This window comes from Alligator sinensis, unplaced genomic scaffold, assembly GCF_000455745.1.
Source record: "Alligator sinensis unplaced genomic scaffold, ASM45574v1 scaffold246_1, whole genome shotgun sequence".
In the NCBI taxonomy this organism is placed as follows: Eukaryota; Metazoa; Chordata; order Crocodylia; family Alligatoridae; genus Alligator; species Alligator sinensis.
Window position 1 is genome coordinate 277,324 of NW_005842367.1, and position 17,894 is coordinate 295,217.

At 41.3% G+C, this 17,894-nt stretch overlaps 1 protein-coding gene across 20 annotated transcripts in view; it reads right to left on the reverse strand.

The window, feature by feature from the left end:
* N4BP2 (NEDD4 binding protein 2) overlaps nucleotides 1-17,389 on the reverse strand; it is a 55,244-nt gene extending 37,855 nt beyond the window's left edge. For 11 of the 20 annotated variants that reach the window (XM_025210699.1, XM_025210698.1, XM_025210709.1 and 8 more), the window contains exons 1-3: nucleotides 17,278-17,389; nucleotides 16,805-16,970; nucleotides 922-4,010 (exon numbers count right to left, since the gene is read on the reverse strand). In XM_025210699.1, coding sequence (XP_025066484.1) covers nucleotides 922-1,150 — 229 coding nt within the window. In that variant the 5' untranslated portion in view covers nucleotides 1,151-4,010; nucleotides 16,805-16,970; nucleotides 17,278-17,389. Of the gene's footprint in view, nucleotides 1-921; nucleotides 4,011-5,573; nucleotides 5,612-16,804; nucleotides 16,971-17,277 lie in introns of those variants that run through there. The other 9 variants (XM_025210692.1, XM_025210690.1, XM_025210691.1 and 6 more) reach the window with 9 other exon arrangements.
* Nucleotides 17,390-17,894: the final 505 nt, after the last annotated feature.

The window sequence follows — 17,894 nt, forward strand, 5'->3', positions numbered from 1 at the left end:
GATGGGGGGGGGGAGGCAGTGGGGGAGAGGGAAGGGAGGGAGGGGAGTTAGAAGGGGAGGGGGGGCGTTACCGGTGGCTGAGCCCCCCCGCAGCAACCATTGTGGTCACAGGCCCCAGCCCCAAGAGGCAAGCGGGGGAGCAGCCACGGCCTTATCGCAAAGCGACAGGGGGACGGAAATTACCCCGGCCCCAGCCCAAAGCAGCAATGGGGAGGCGGGTAGCAGTTGCGGCCCTGGCCCAAGGTGGGGAGGCCAGATGCAGGCCTCTGTCCCCACCCGCCTCCCCCCCACCATCATTCTTGATGGGCAATTTGCTAGTATCAACAAAAAATTAAAATGTTAACTTCCCTATTTGAATCTGTTCATAGGAGGAAAATAAGAAAACCAAGCCAAAGACTATGACTATATGACGAAGATTTCAGAATGAAACTGCTAAAGAGAAACACACTTTTCTTATGAATGATTTTCTGTTCCTCTCTCATGTTACATGTTCCCTCAGAGTACTTAGCTAGGTCAATATGAAAAACGCATTAGGTGCATCTACGCGTCACTGTATGGCGACATTGCTACAGCACCATGCTTTAGTATTTCCTTTTGGCACAGTAACAGCACTCTTACAGAATGCAATATGGGCTCTTACTACACCATGCACATGGCACATAGGTAAATTTTGCAGCTACATCACTGTAGTGGCATGCTATACTGGAAGAGTGTGTTGCTACAATGAGGTAGCTGGTGATCACGTGTAGATCTACGTCATCATAGGGCAACATGTACCCATTCAGTTAAAATGTATAGAGAAGTATAACAAAAAAGAAAATATATTTAAAAACAGGAAAGACTGGGGACTTGTTATCTTTCAGATGGCAAAATTTTCTTATGGAATGCAGCCACTTATACAACAAACAGCATTTAATTTACCTTTAAAATCACATTCAGAAAGAACCATATAAACCACAGTAGGTTCCAGGTCAGAAAACATTTCTGACATACTGTTGAAGAGCTCTTCTTTATTGACACTGTACATTTCCTGTGACATGGTCATATCTCTTGATGATGGTTCCAGTCCCTCAACAGTATTAACAGTTCTATCAGAGTTCACAATCTTCCTAGAGGGACTTACACCAGGATTTTTTCGTTTCTTTGGCATTCTGTTTTCCAAAACCAGCTGCCTTTTTATTTTACTTTGCCCACGAGGTTGATTATCTCAAGTTCAGAGAAAACAAGACGATGCGCTTTTTATATCACCAATGCCCATATTAGCAGTAGCAGACCTAGAGGGAAAACAGTAGAGAAATATGCAAATGAATTTGTATGAATTTCCTTTTAAATATATGCAAAGATCTGAAAAGCTTTTTTTTCCTGAGAGTTGTTTTTCCTTCTTTCAAAGGGCCACAAAAAGCGCATATACTTCTTTCTTTATAAATTAGATATTCAAGTCTTGTCTGAACAAACAAGCGATCATAATGATGTTACAGAAGGAGGGCAAATGAAAAAGGAAGGAATATCGGGCAAAGAATTTAAAACAGGGGGCAAAAATTTTTTTGGGAAGTGCAAAAAACACCTGCAACCTCGACTTGTTAAATGTTGGCATGGTGGGGCAGATGGCAGGGGAGCCACTAGGGGCCCAATGAAGCCCCAGCCCCTCCCCTGCAATCTAACCCAAGGCACATGTGCTAAGCAAAATGCCTTCACACGCCATGCTCTGTCACCTGTGCAGGGGGAGGAGGTTACCTACCCCTGGTTTAAAATACTTTTTGTCAATACATGATTAATTTTGATGACTAGTTAAATGTTTTGGGGAAATGCAATCTTTCTTGAAGATTGAGGACCTACAGCCCTTTAATGAAGGTGTTAAAGATCATAGTAAACACATCCAACATCTCCCAAAAGTCTTCTATCAAGACAAAAAAAGAAATAGCATGTCTAAAGTATTAAATGAGCAGAAGTTTGATAAAAAAAACTTTCAGAACTATATTTATCATAAAAAATTAGAAAAGGAGAGGGGGGCCATCCCCTTTTTCTAAGATCCTTCAAATGCCACTTTTACGGAATAAAATGTAATAGCACATTAAAATTATTGTAATCACTGCATTAACTAACATCTGACTCTTCATAATGAAAAAACTTCAGTTTGTGGTTTTCTCTTCAAGTTGACAGTAGCTGGTAACACTACAAACTTAGTACAAAGAACTGAGTAGTAACCAGGATCCTGAAACGGCTCGCTACAAATCTAAGAACCTTGGATTAATTACAGTGAACCACCATGATCAGTGATTTTAAAATATGGGTTTTTTCTACTTAAAAAGAACTGTCCCAGTGATGGCCATCTTGACTGGTCCACCAACAATCTAGCAAACACACTTAATAATTTACTAGTACACTTGACTCTTCTCTCCCTGGGTCATCATCAGGGCATGTATGAGGAGAGCATCATCTTTAGTACTACAGGATGGTAACAATCCCTATTATTCTTCAGTGATCTCTTCTGGTCAGATGAAAACACACACAATTTTAAAAGTTCCAGAGGAACTGGTGGTTGGCCCACTTGGGTTGTATTAAGTTAGATACAAAAACGGGATCATCAAGAATCTCAGAAAAAAATCCTGCCTCCCTATAAAAAACAAAGTGGAGCTCAGAGAGATTTAAAAAAGGAGTCTGAAACAAAGAGGATGTCAAGAAAGAGTGAAGCAAGTCATGAGATGAAAGAATGCACAAAATCAGAACGAGATACCTCACTTCCAAAAGTAAAGGAAGAATGGTAATGAATGAGAAACTGAAGAAAGCAAAAGAAGAATCAGAGAAAGAAGTAAAATAGTATAATAGATAACTCTTTGGGTCACATATTTCTCTGTTATGCTTTTTCTGAAACTGGGTGTTTAATTTCTCACGAGCATGTTTTAAATTTTACTCATTGGATAATATTAACTTTGAAGAAGAAAAAAATATTATTTTTCTCCTTACAGTTTCCTATTTTCTTGGACTTGATGGCAGAGCTTAGCTACAGCTAAATAATGCCACATGAATATTAAAAAGAAAATCACTCCTGCTTCACAAGAAGAGAGCTTAGCCCTCAAATCCATATTACTAAACCTGAGATGAGGTAAGAAAAACATTTTTGTAAAGTTATTTCAGAATGCTAAGTAATTAGTCTTTATTCTCTTGCAGTTATGTCAGACCAGAATTGATCTGTTTCCAAATGTACAGACCCAACTTCCACACACATTCCTTATATATTTGTTAATCTAATTTCAAAGTAGAAGTTGCTCTCTCTCTTTTTAGAAGGCCAGCATTAAAATAAAAATTGCCGTTAGTATCTTGCACAAGCTGAAGTGCCTTTGTCAACCGTGTGGAGAATATTATAGATTGTTTTCATTACCTTTCTTTTAGTTTTGAAGGATATTGATCTAAATTTGAAAGACTCCAGAATCTCTAGGTAGTAATTTATTTATATAATATGAAGTAGAATAAAAACATTGGTCAAGGGCTTAGTAAATCATGCTACACATAAAGGGGCTAAATCAGAAGGCAAGACTGATCTCACTTCACATTTTTTACAATATTAGAATTACAGAATATACAACTAAATTATTAGGTAACAGGTATAATAAGATGAACAGAAGTTCTTTTATAGGCATTGTATAATTAATTTATGAATCTCATTGCTGCAAGATGTTGTAGGGGCTGGTAGTTCAACCATGTTTATAACGGCCAGATAAGTTTATGCAGGATAGGCCCATCAGTGGATATTAAACATGATAGCTCGGATATATCCTCCACATTAGGATTTCCTAGGCTCCTGAATGCTGGAAGCTGTAAAGGAAGACATGAAGAGACGGATCAATCTTGATAGGCCCTATATTCATACACCTCCTTCCCTCAGCATCTTACTGTCACTGTCAAATATGGGATACTGGACTCGACAGACATGTGGTGTGATCCAGTATAGCATTTCATCTTCTTGAGCTCCTTATCCTCCAATTTCTCAAATTCCATATACTATTCAGCCCCTGAAAAAGTTAGCGAAACTAATGTTACTTATAAAATGTGGAAAAAATTCAGGTATCTACAACTATCATACAAGGTTTTTTGGGTAAATGTGATATCTTTAATTAGACCAACTAAACAGTTGGAAGAAATTGTTCCTTGCAAACTTCCAGGCACAAACATCCTTCTTCAGGCATAGAGAGAATCTGATGGTGGCTCCAGATTACAGATAACCCTTCTTCTAAAACATTTCCTACTGGCTGGCATTAGACTGCCACTCATCATACTGACTGTTGTGAATCTCAGTCCTAGATGCCTAAATCTCTCCTTTTAAAATGCAAGGAACTTCAGTATTTAACTGCAAACTCCACTCCTGGAACCAGATACCCAACTTTAAAGCATGGGAATGCTCAGAGCCCATACACCTAAGTCCCTCTTTTAAACCTGACCCAGAGTATATAGGGGCCTGTCTAGAACCCTAATAAACATTCACCATATATCTAGCTTCTCAGTAATTAAAACTTCTTTTTGTTAGAATTAGCCAATACAGAAAAAATTAAATAAATTTCCAACAACCCTGGTATACAGTGCCTGCACTTCAGTAATCAGAACTGCAGGTCAACCTTGGACAAGCACCTACCTGGGATCATCTGACCCCAGCTCTCTTTCCTGCCCAGGGCAGGTCGTCAGACTTGATGACCTATTGAGGTCCCTTCCGACCCTAACATCAATGAATCTATGAACCTCATCTATACATTCTGGGAAATACGGTATAAATCACCCTGTATTTAGCTTTCTGTATTGAGCTCTGGATAGGAGTGCATTCCTAGATTAAAATGGGACAGTAATATCATGGTGATTTAGATGTAGTGATGGATAAGGCTATACTGAACCCATATAGAAATGGAATTCCAGATAATTAGCCAGGGACTGTTATCTGCTCTGTAGTTCATGATTTGATACTAGGTACCTCTGTTGTACATGTATCCAATTAATGTAAACCGCTGTTTCACTTCAGCATTGATGAAAGGCAATGTTCCTTTGTGGCACAGGTCTCAACTTTACTTTTTTTCCTTCTTCAAATGAGCTTTTCAAGGACATGCATCTCTTAGCATTAAAAATGCTCCCATGAGATCACTCAGCTATATAAGACAGCACATGTGCAGAAGTCTACTTTTATGAAAATTACCTTTCAATGAGCTGATGAATTAAAGTTATTGAGAAAAATGGATTTTCATGGCTGAAAAGATTAGCTAGTAGTCTGAGCATCTCAGATGTTTTAAGGGCTGCAAATTTACTGACTGGCTAGTATTGGATTATTGGATCTGTGCGCGGGGCGAGGGCAGGCTGCCGCTGCGGGCTTTGCCCTGGGTGCCAAACTTTGTTGTTATAGCACTGATTCAGTCAGCCATGAACATAAAAGACACTTCCAATTTTGGAGGCTGGTGCTTGAAACTTGTTTTATTTTGGTACTTGGAGATTTAACTTGTGTGGCGGCAACGTGCCTCAACAAGCACGAGAGGAGGTGAGAGAGGTCTGCGGGGTGCACAAAACCCCGAGGCAGAACCCCGGGGGGAAAGAATTACCTCTGGAAAACACAGCGGTGCAGGAGCCGGATCCACGGCTACAGCCGTGCGAGGCAGCACGCGCCCGGGGGCCCCGCCATTACGGCAGTTTTTGAAACAGCTGTTCCCGGGGAGGGAAGCAGCTGGGCCAATCGGCCGCTGTGGGAAGGTTTAAAAATGCCAGCAGCACCTGCGGGGGGGGGAGCGGGAGAAAGAGAGTGAGCAAGCGGGCAGCACGCCGGCCGTTCTGATGCTCCTGCCGGGGAGAGGTACAAGTCAGGCTGTGCCATCTTGGCGCGGGAGGCAGGGCACACCTCCAATCCTCTGCCAGGGATCAACAAGAGGAAAGTCCTGAGCTCCCAGCTAAGGGGGAGCAGGGAGAGACCTGTACTCCCCTGTGGAGACAGGGATCTAGGAGAGGTAGAGCAAGGGAGAGGGGCAGAAGGCCCTAGAAGGCATTGGGAAGGGGAAGGCAGCTCCACGAGCCTCCCTGTCCCAGAAGAACTCTACTTCTAAAAAGGAAAAGTGGGGCGGCAAGGCAAGCCGACGAGGAAGTGAGGACTACCATCCTACCAGCCCAGGACCGGTTGGCGAGTGGACAGGGTATAGTGGTGGCGGAGCCCTGTGGAACAACGCACTCTGTAACCGTGAGTACACCTGTGTCGGGAAGGGACCCCTCCGAGAAGATCTCCGCTAGGACCCTCCCCATAAGAGTGTATCAGCAAAGTCATGGCAGGCGAGATGAGGGGGAGGGGACACCGTACCGGTAGGTGACTACATACAGACAACCACCGTCATCACAACTTGGAACAGTGAATATGGCAAAAGTTTTCTTGGGTCTCTCTGGTTTGCTTCTGCCATTACTGTCATTCTCACTACATAAGTGAATCATGGTCTTGCCACAGGATCCAAAATAGTGGTAGCGTTTGGGCTACCCTGGAGCAGACTTCTTAACTTGATCAGGACAAATTATTTCATCCAGATTTTCTTACTCAAAAACTCTGTTCAAAAGTTGAACCTCAGTCTTTGCTTCTTAAAAACTACAATGTTGCAGTTAAATATTTACATATAGATATAGGTGCTTCATTTCATAGTAAGAAAAGGAACCATGAGAGGGGCAAGAAGAAGCAGCTTTAGTTCCACCCTACAGTGCACAGTGGCTATTGAAGCAACACCAATGGAGGGTATGCTCAAAGCAGAGGAGTGAGGGGGCAAGTTGGGACCAGGAGTCAGGGCCATTTTCCTCAATCTGCTACCCAGTCTATGTCAGGATAGCACAACATGCTGCCACTTATTTGGCTCTTACTACTCACTGCTACATGAGACCCCCCAGAAAATGTATGCCACCTTAACTAGTCATGAAATACTTTTTCATATTGATGTGCACAAAACACAGATGGCTTCCTCCATTAAACATGGCAAGATTCTACTCATCTGCAAAGAGATGCTGTCATAAATCTAAATGATCTGCATGCAAATACATTGTTGATATACTCAACGTACAAAGAAGTTTGCTCATTCTCTTTCCTTTCATTTCAATAACTGCTGTTTCTTTCTGGCAAATGTATATAAATGTAAAGTTAAAACAGTTAAAAGCCACACTGATACAACTTAAAAGAATAAAATGAAAGGAGAATGAGCCAGTGAACTCCTTTCTTCTTCACACCCCTCATTAATGATATTTATAACTAATATGCATTTTGAAAATGTAGAGGAAAACCAACTAAGCATTTAAGAAAACTGGCTTGCTCCATTACCAAACACATTCCCATCCTGCCCTCTGAAACATCAGATTGTGCCTCAGAAACATTTATGCAGCCTCATTTTACAAGCGTTGCATATACACTACTTATTTACCAAGACACCATCTTAACATCTTTTCATTGTTGATGCAATGATAATGATTCTTCAGAAGCGAAGGGAGCTAAAGGAAACACATTGCACCTGGAAAAAAAACTTGCTGGAATGGCTCTAGGACCATAGGTCCCTGGTGGTCACCTACCATCCCAAGCTAGAACAGATCAGAAGAATCGCCAAATAACTACAGCCTATGCTCAACAAAGATTAGATCTTGAGAGAAATATTCCCAGCCTCTCCACTCCTGGCTTTCAAACAGCCCCCAAACCTTGCCCAACAGACATCAAGTGGAACACAACCTGGCCTTGGCAAGTAATGCTTAGCCTGTCAGCACATCTCCACTGCCACTATTATCAATATCCCCCCCATAAAAAACCCCATCAGAATCCATGGTTCCTACACAATCCTTCCTAAAATGTGATATACCTGATCCAATGCACCAAGTGCCCTCATGGCAACTATGTGGGTAAAATTAAACAGCAACTAGGCGCCAGAAAACTGCAAAAACAGCAGCCAACCAAAACCAGCAACTCTTACAGAAAAAATAAAGGACTGTCCCAGGGGGGATGAAGGAAAAGGGGCAGGAGACCCCTCCCATGACGTGGTTTAAGGTGGGGACAGCCCGCCATAACAACAAGCAGAAAAGCCCGGAGAAGAGGGTAAACTTACCCCTTGTAGAAACAGCCAAGCCAAACAAGCCGTAGAGGGAAGGAACGCCCACATGGTTCGTCAGCCGCTTTTATTTGCGGCTGAGACTGGCGTAACTGCGGCTGAGACTGGCGCGGCAAGATGATGTCATTGAAGAATGCCACCCAGCAAAGATAAAAGCCAGTGGTGGAGAAACAGCTGGGAGAACGCCGCAGAGAACAAGCTGTGGGGCTGTTCCCCAGAATGGACGAGGACCTCCCAGCAAAGGGAAGGAGAAGCCGAAGAAGGACCCAACAGAGGGGTCCGAAATTTAATTAAAGGAGATGCCACACTGAACAATGAGGGAGCCGGGCCGAGGGAAAGGTGTCGAGGAATGGCAAGGTTGAATGCAGGACACGTGAGTGGGGGTGGGCCCATCCCCGGAATTTCAGTTAATTATTTTACTTTTGATTCATTCAAAGCCTAGGGCAAGGGAGGAGGGCCACAAGTGACGTTCGAAGGACGAAAGGAGCCGGGACCACTGCAGAGACCCCAGTTTTAAAACCCCTTATGGAGGCACAATTTGATAAAATCAAAGCAACTATAAAAGAAATTGGGGGCAGGGTCACAGATCTGGAGATAAAGGTAGAGAGAAACCTACAATCAGCAGTAAAATTTCAAAATAAAATTAAGATGATTGAAACAAAAGAAAAGGAACTTGCAGAGAAAACTGAGATTATAGAAAATCGTGAGCGAAGAAATAACATAAGAATAAGAGGACTCCCAAGGTGAAGGGAGATCCAGTCAAATATTCACAACAGGTATTCTACTCCTTCCTACAGGTGAAAACAAAGACAACTGTCCTTGGAGACAGAGCACACAGAGCTCTCCAACGCTACCCCCACCAATTCAAACAAACAGAGAAATGATACTACATTTGCTCTTTTTTAAACAAAAGCAGTAGATTCAGAAGAAAGTTAGAGAGACTTCTGATCCTAGTCTGAAAGGATATAAAACACAAGTGTTTCAGACTTGTCACAGGCAACATTAAGAAAAAGGAAGGAATGGAGTGAAATTATAGCTTCAGAGAAGCAACCAAAATACAATGGGGTTTTCCTTTTAAATTGATTTCCATACATGAAAAACAGCACTACATTATAACACAGAAAAAGGGTCTTAAAATCCTTCAGAAACTAAACTTCATGCAGAGTGCCTTGGACTCTCAGCCTCAAAGTGACATAGAGAAGCAACATCATAATACTAAAACTGTTTGGCTCAGGAGAAAAAAGATACCAAAGCATAAGGACAAGTAGACTACAAAAAGTCACAAAACTAGGGCTATTCAAGAGAATTTTAGTGGGACTGAATAACAGCATGAGGGAGAAGAGACAAAATGGATAAAGGAATATCACAAGGGTTTGAGGTGGGAGAGATTAAAAAGTAATGCTGGGAACCAAAATAATTAGGAAAACGGGGAAGTAAAGACATATTCTAAAGTTAAAAGCAAAAGGTAAGGGAGTTGGGGACAGGTATACATATAGTGTGACATGAGAAGAGATTGGGGAGAGGTCTGAAATATAGCTCTGCACTAATCCCTCCAGCAAACAGTACCTGACTAACAGTGATAAATTACCATGACTCCCCTAGTAGGAGTCAGGAACCTCCCAGGAAGGAAGGAGTTCACTGTTCATGTGGGAAAGAATTAAACATTCCTTTCCATCTGAGGGTTAGGGTGAATCCATATTTCAGGAAAGAGGTAAAGGGGATAAAAATAAGGATCATTTGAGGATCCAAGTGAGAAGGAAACTGGACTGGGCAGATAAGGCTTTAATAAATATTTTTAGGGCAAGAATGTATAAAAGAATACACAGGGACCAAAGAGTATTTCAGACATATTAAAATAGACCAAACGTAATCTTGACATGCTTTATTTGTATTTCCTTATAATATACAGAGGTGAAGGCAGTTCTACCTAATATGTATTATTCACCAGCCAATACGCCAGTGTCCCTAGCCAAACTTTTGAATTTTAACATATATAAACATTACATTGATAGTACAGCTGGTAAGTTATAAACAACTGTTGCATTTTATTTCCTTTGTAATTATGTAATAACTCCAACCTCATGCAATTCCTGTGTATTAGTCCAGTGCTAGTTTTGTTTTGCTTGAATAAAAAAAAAAAGTCAATTTTTACCTTCCATTAATAAAAGTTCAAAGCACACAAAATAATGTACATCAAGGGGCTACAACTTAACTGCTAAAATTCAGTTAAAGGCACTAAACAATATGTGCCAAATAAACATAACACAAGTTTAAATACTTTTCTATTCCTCTTAACCATCTGGGTTTTTTTTAAATATAATTCTAAAATATTACACATGACTAAGTGTTATAGCTTGGGCAGAGCCAGTGGGCTCTATTAGACAAGGAAGTGATTCTGGAATAAGACAGGTATACCTTTAAAACACAGCTGTCCAACTGGCAGCCCAAGAGGAGTTAATGTACAGCCCCTGAGTTCCCAGTTGGTCAACCCTTATCATTCCAGCTGCTGCAGCCGGGTCTCTAGACTTCCTGCCACTCCCATAGGAGGAGCTGAGGTGAGGGACACCCACACACATTGGGGAAGGGCAGGGGTGGAGCCCACACACACAGTACGATGCCCACCAGCATGGTACAGTGGGGGGGGGGGGACACGCACCTGTTCATGTGATGTGTGCAACGGGGTGCATCCTGGCAGCTTCTCGCTCATATCAGTGTAACCCCCCGGGCACATGGCCCCTGCTGGCATGGTCTACACAGTGTACAGCCTCCAGCCTCTTAGACATCACGCAGCCCACATTTAAAACAGAGCAATTCAAGAAAAGCCCTTGGTGTGGACACACGTGTACTGGAAAGACTGTTTATACAGGGAGTTCATCTGGAATAACTACAGTGAAACAGACAAAAAAACACTCTAATATGGTTTCAAACATGTTAGTCTAGATTTTAATAAGGGGTTTTGATCACGTTAATCTAACACAGTTAAGAAAATATTATACCTTTTCTGTCAGTCAAAGCAGGCCTACGTGAAAGGCAACAGCTTTAAGAAAAACAATGAAAATTACCTTTACATTTCACCTTTTGTGTTGACTAGTATAGAAAGCAATCTATATGTTTATTTGGCGCACAGTGTTTTTACCTTCCATTAATAATGTAATGTTTATATAGGTTAATATTCAAAAGTTTGGCTAGGGACACTGGCGTATTGGCTGGTGAATAATATATATTAGGTAGAACTGCCTCCACCTCTGTATATTATAAGGAAAGACAAATAAAGGTAAAAAGGTAAAAATACAAAAAAGGTAAAAAGGTAAAAATACAAAAAAAGGTAAAAAGGTAAAAATTAACTTTTTTTTATTCAAGCAAAACAAACTCTAGCACTGGAGTTATCTTGGTGTGCAGGAAGGCAAAGAAAGTGCAATTGCTGCTGCCTAGTCAGAGATTTGGAGAGACCAAGGCTGACTGTGCTAAGCTCCTGCAACTCTGTATACCCACACAGGAGCCAACCTTTAAAATTTCATAGTAATTTTAATTGAGGTATAACATCATATTACCAAATAAAAGATTTCAGATCTAATACTATGTGTAGTTTGATATCACACTAGAATGTCAAATTATCAGGGAGGATATTTTGCTTTGGTTTTCACAAAAAAAACAAAAAACAGGCTGCAATTAGCCAGCCAATAAGGGTTATTTGAATAACGAAGGGGACAAACTGAGTCATAACACAAACAGTCAGAAAGCTTTTGATGGGCTGGAATGAATTCAAGTCAGTGGGACATGATGAACTTTGTTCCAGGGTACTGAAGGAATTGTCAGAAGAGATCTCAGAGGACTTGTCAATAGCATTTATGAAGTCATGGGAAATGGGTAAGGTACCAAGGGACTTGAAAAGGTCTACATAGTGCCCTTTCTTACATAAAAAGGCAAGGAGGAGGACCTGGAGAATGTTGGGAGCTACAGACTGATTAGCCTCACCTCAAGATACCCAGGAAGTTACTGGAGCATATCATAAGGAAGTCCACCTGCAAGCATCTGGAGACACAAAGGCTGAAAACAAGCAGCCAGCATGGATTTACTATGAACAAATCATGCCAAACAAACTCTACCTCCTTGTTCAACAAGATAACTAGTTGGTGGAAGAAGGAAATGCAGTAGATATAGTGTATCTGGACTTCAGCAAGGTTTCTGACAAAGTCCCCCCCTAGAGAAAGCTACAATTAGGTGGATAAGCAGCTGGTTCAAAAGCTGCAAACAAGGGTTAATTATAAATGGATCCATGTCAGAATGACAGCAGGTTACAAGTGGAGTCTGCCCTGGACCCAGTGATGTTCAACATGTTTATTAATGATCTGAATATTGGCATAAACAGTTTCTTAAGCAAATTTGCAGATGACACAAAACAGGCAAGGACTGCAAACACACTGGAGGAAAGGAGTGCAATTAAAAAAGATGTTGCATTACAGAAAGCCTGGAAAGCTGGGCTGGAGCCAACAGGCTCAATTCAATGCTGACAAATGCAAGGTGCTGAATCTCAGGAAAAATAGTCAAAAACACAGGATGGGTGACAACTGGCTGCATGGCAGCACTACAGAGAATGACCTAGAAGTCTTGGTGGATCACAGACTCAACTTAAGTTTGCAGCATGATGCAGCTGCACAAAAGGCAAATGCAGTTTGCCAATCCATCAGTAGAAGCACTAGGTGCAAGACATGGAAATGAATAAGAGAGTCTCTTTATTCTGAACCAGTTATGCCTCATTTAGAGTAATGTGAGCAGTTCTGGGCTTCAGATATTAAAATACACATGGATCCAAAGGCATGTGATAAAAATGATAAAGGGCTTGGAAGGCAAATCATGAGGACAGGTTGAAGGAAATAGATATGCTCAGCTTCTGGAAAAGACAATTGAGAGGGAACATAATAGCCATCTTCAATATCTGAAGGGCTCCCATAAAGGAGAGGGAGAACACTTTCTCTCTTGCTGCAGGGGGCAGAACACAAACCAATGGATTAAAGTTGCTGCAAAGTAGGTTTAGATTGGTATCAGGAAAAACTTCTTTACTGTTAGAACAGCGAGGAAGTGGAATAGACTGCCTAGGGAAGTTGTGGCATCTCCATCAAGAACAGGTTAAATAAACATTGGTCAGGGATGATCTAGGAGCTGCTATGCCTATGCTCTACTATATATTCCCCATGCCTTCTGGGCTTTGCTAATTGCCACCTGGGCCCAAGAAGGAATCGTTTTCCCCTCCTGTTGCTACACGTCCAGTTTTTTTTCTCGCCTTCCTCCAGAACACTGGGTGCTGGCTGCAGTCAAGGCAAGGGATTTTGAATGGGCTGTGCCAATGCTTCTGCTAGGACCAAAACCCAGAAGTTCCTGGCTAGAGAGCCTTGTCCCTCACCCCAGGGTCAGACCAATCACCACATTTGGGTTCAGGAAGTAATTGTACCCAATGTCAGAATAGTACAGACTGTGGAGGTTTTCTCCTTCCTCTGTAGTTGGGGGAGCTCAAGGCTCTATTAAGGCTGAATCTCCTATTGACACAGGGGGGCCAAATTTTACCCTAATGTAGGCAAGATAAACTGAAGCGAAGCTACAATGTAACTAAACCCTAAACTCCTCTTCTTCACGGTAAGGGTGGCCAAAATTTGAAATGGGCTTTCAAGGGAGGTGGTACTCTCCCTTACCTTGGGGGTCGTTAAGATAAGGCTGGATAGGCATCTGGCTGGGGGCATCTGAGCCCCGCCCTCTTTCCTCCTTTTGCCCCCAGCACTCTTCCCTGCCTAGGCAGGGGGTCAGACTCAATGATCTGTTGAGGTTCCTTCCAACCCTAGCGTCTATGAATCTATAAGAGCAGGGAAAACCCAACTTTTTTTCCTACTACAGATATGGCCAAAATGTTATAGCATGTAAAGAAGCATTCCTACTACTTAAAAACGAAGAATCCTTCTCCCCACATGCACATTCCCAGAAACACAGGGTGTACACAGACATCTAATTTAATCCGGGGCTGATTGTCCTAGGTTTTGACCCAGATCAAAACAGATGTTTATACCACTGGTGCCCAACCTTCTGACCCTGCAGACTGTATGAATGGTGCAGTTCAGTCCATAGGGTTAGCCCATGAGTCGGATCCCATGCTTCTCCAACCTGGCTATGCTTTATTCCAATCAAGCCTTCGGCAGCTCACTGGATGTCTCCTCAATCCAGGCTCACTCTGCCACTGCCCCTATCATGGTATCTGCTACCTGACTGCCAGATCCAGCCATTCATTGCCCACCACTCCAACTCAACCCCACACGACCTGCCACCGTAATCTGGCCTAATGCCACCCAATCCAGTTGCACGCTGCCAACCTACAGATCTAGCTGCGAGCCAAAATGATCTACAAGGCCCTCCACTAGTCTGGAAATTTGGCAGTAGGGGAGTGGCATTTACCACTGCCACTGCTCCTCCACTGCTGCCAAATTTCTGGACCCTGGGGGAGCCACACACGCTGGAGGATATGGTTCCAGGGGCTGGATCTGGCCCGAGTGCCAGAGGTTAAGCACCCCTGCTCTTCTGCCATTAAATGGCCAGATAGAGCACACACCCTGACAGGCTTATCCCTGGAATGAATCACTATTAAATGACCCACAATTAGCTTACAGAAACACAGAACATTGTGGGGGAAGGAAGTGCTAAAATATTTTATCCTGCCTACTTCACAAGTACTTGAAGTAGAACAATGGGTGTGAAGAGCTATAGGGATAAAAGGCTTTCTCCTGGGAGAAATACAACTTTACAGCCATGCAGGCAACCATTGATCCTCTGGATCATGGTGTACATGTAAGAGGTCTGGTGAAGTGTCTGATGAATCCGCTTGTGGCTGATGAGCCCAATTCAAGAGTGACACAATTTGTTACAAGTTTCACAGATCCATGTGTTGTCTGACCTGGAGTCCAAGTCACTTTCTTCTCTCTCACTTTGCTTCCATCCTCTGGATCAAAGCCACTTCTTGTTGAGCTGCACCCAGTACCAGATATTCCCTCCAGACTGGACAGGATTCTACGCACTGCTCCCAACTTTTCATGCTGATGTTGAATTACTTCCTATTTTTGCACACATCATGGCACTGCCATAGAGGACAACCCTGCTTTCTAGAGCCATCTTGAATCTCACTGCAACAACTTTATAACCATACACAAAAGCTAAATTTTTGTTTTGAAAGAGTGAGGCTTTAAATGGAATCCCTAGAATAAGGATGTAAACAGACATCACATTTCTCCCAGAAAAAAGCCTTTGTCCTGAGATCCTGGGATTCTGCAGACATACAAGTTCATTGTCCGACTTTAAGGAATTGTGAAGTACCCAAGATAAAATGTGCTAACGTTCCCCCCATCACCCCCACCAAGTTGTATACATTTGTGAACTCATGGCAGTTCATTAAGTTAACTGCCATGCAGGGACAGAGGTATCAGAGGGGCAGCAATGCAGCTTAGAATAGTGACATATGTACAGGGCTATGCTGCTTTTCATTTGTTCCAGGTCTTGACTTGTATCAGTCAGGACCACCTCAAATGAGATGTCTGTTTAAAGCTAGAATGACAATTAACTTCATTATGCAAGCAAGTTTCCTGTGTAAACCCAATGTATAAATCTTCCAGGAGACATGATCTAGGCCACAACACATCTGCTAAAACTCAGTGTGAAGTGCTAAATTATGTTTATCCTAGGATTAAACTCAATGAAGCCAAATTGATTGGAACTAACATCATCTTTCTTAGTCTGGGAAAGGTCTACTTTTTTTTCTTGGCTTTCCAACAATGATAAAGGATTACTAGACATGATGCAGGTATTTTATTTTTCTGACATAGTAGGAAAAAGTCTACCATACACTGTTTACTTTTTGAAAAATAAATATAGGGTTATTCGATATAAACAAGACCTCACATATATATCATCATTCACAAGTATGCAGTTCACATTGGGGGGCGTGAGGGTTGCAACTATGCAGGATTCTTTAAAATGTATGCTAAAATTCATGAGCAGTTATCCAACAATCTATGAAGCTGCAATAATCACATTATCATAGGAAAAGAAAAAGAAAAGAAAAGAAAAAAGAGCTGAACCAAGGAGGGATAGCCTAACAAAAGGGAAATGTAGTAAGCCACAGTTTTAACAAGTTTATGTAAAAAGCTGATAATAAATGCATAGTAAAGTCACACAAATCTTTCAGAACTTTACGTCAGAGGCTACTGCATTTCTTCTACTGTGAAAGAAATGTTAGTATAGTTATTTTTCTATAGTCAATAGTCACTGGCCTGGTAGTGCCAGCTATATATTTTAGCAATGTGTTAGATTTAAAAGTATGCATAAATTAGGTATGTAGCACCAGAATTTATTAGTTTAATCTTGAACCATCAGTACTAAGCCACCCATACAATTTTGTTTGTATCATACAGGCCTTCAGTTCACCTATAGAACAAACTCTGACCCTGCCCAACTCTTAACATACAATCTCAAGTGGTATGATTGCTATATAAATTTTAAATTACTCAGAGGAATTAAAAAGCCAATAATCAAGTAATTAAACCGATCTGACATTCAATTTTCCAAACCATATATACCCAAAACATATTTCAATGTTCCATTTAACTTTTTTATTCTTAACAAACCTACTGAGACCCTGGAGACCAAAAAGAATTATTGTTCGAATAAAGTAATAATTCTAAAGAACTTACATTTTGATCTTCACTGACTACTCCAGCTGTGCTGCCCAGCAATGGATTCCTTCTCATCTTTCTTTCATAAAGACTTTGTAGCTATAGAATATACTTTTCTCTTGCTGTCAGGAAACCATATTGTTGCACATACAAGTTAGGCATCTGTAGGTATGAATATACTTTCCTCATAAAGAGAAATTATAAAAATATAAAATAAAATATGCAATTTTCCAATAGACCATATAATACTTAGTAATTTTAAGGACTAAATAATATATATGGCTAGATATGCCTACTATTTTACTATGATTAACCTGGCATTCAAGCTTGAACTCAGTTAGATTTAAGTTGCTTTTCTACAGAAAAAACTTTTAACTCAACAAAAGGATTCTGTTTCCTAGTTTTAAACTCATGGAATTACATCAGTTACAGAAACAGCACCATGCATAAAAGTAAAAACAGAAGACAGAGCACACTACAAATAGTCTTACTTGATTTTAATGTCTTCAGCACAGTTCTTAACCATCCTGAAGGTGTTCTCACTTCAGTGCCAGTCAGGAAAAGATTCAGCCAACCATGGTGGGGAGCTAGGCACGGATACCTAGAGCACAGAAATTAGAATATATCCCTTAATGCACAACTAATCAAGCTGTTTTGTAGCTTCTTCTAGACAAGGAAAAAGAGTGGTTTTATGCAATCAAGTTAACTGAATAGCCCTGGACTAATATGTCCACACTGGAGAGGCGTTTTCAACAGCAGTACTCAGCACAATTGAAAACTCTATTTAGCATGAATGTAGAGTCCTTTCACTCCTTTAAAGACAACTTTCATTTTAACATTTTCAGCTTGACTCAGTAGGTAAGGTTGTAACTCTAGTTAATGTATGCATTAGAGATAAGTGGGGTTTTCAATCCAGTGAAGTTGATAGACAAAAGACTGAACCCTACGGTCCTAACATCCATTTTGAAAAAACAAATTATCTCCTAAAGCAAATGTTATGGTTGGTTGATTAAAAGGGAGGATTGATGCTCCCACTGTCTAAAGACATTTTTGTGGAGTTCTTTAGAAAACTGTCTCCACTTTTCAAGCAAAGTATATTGACATTGTT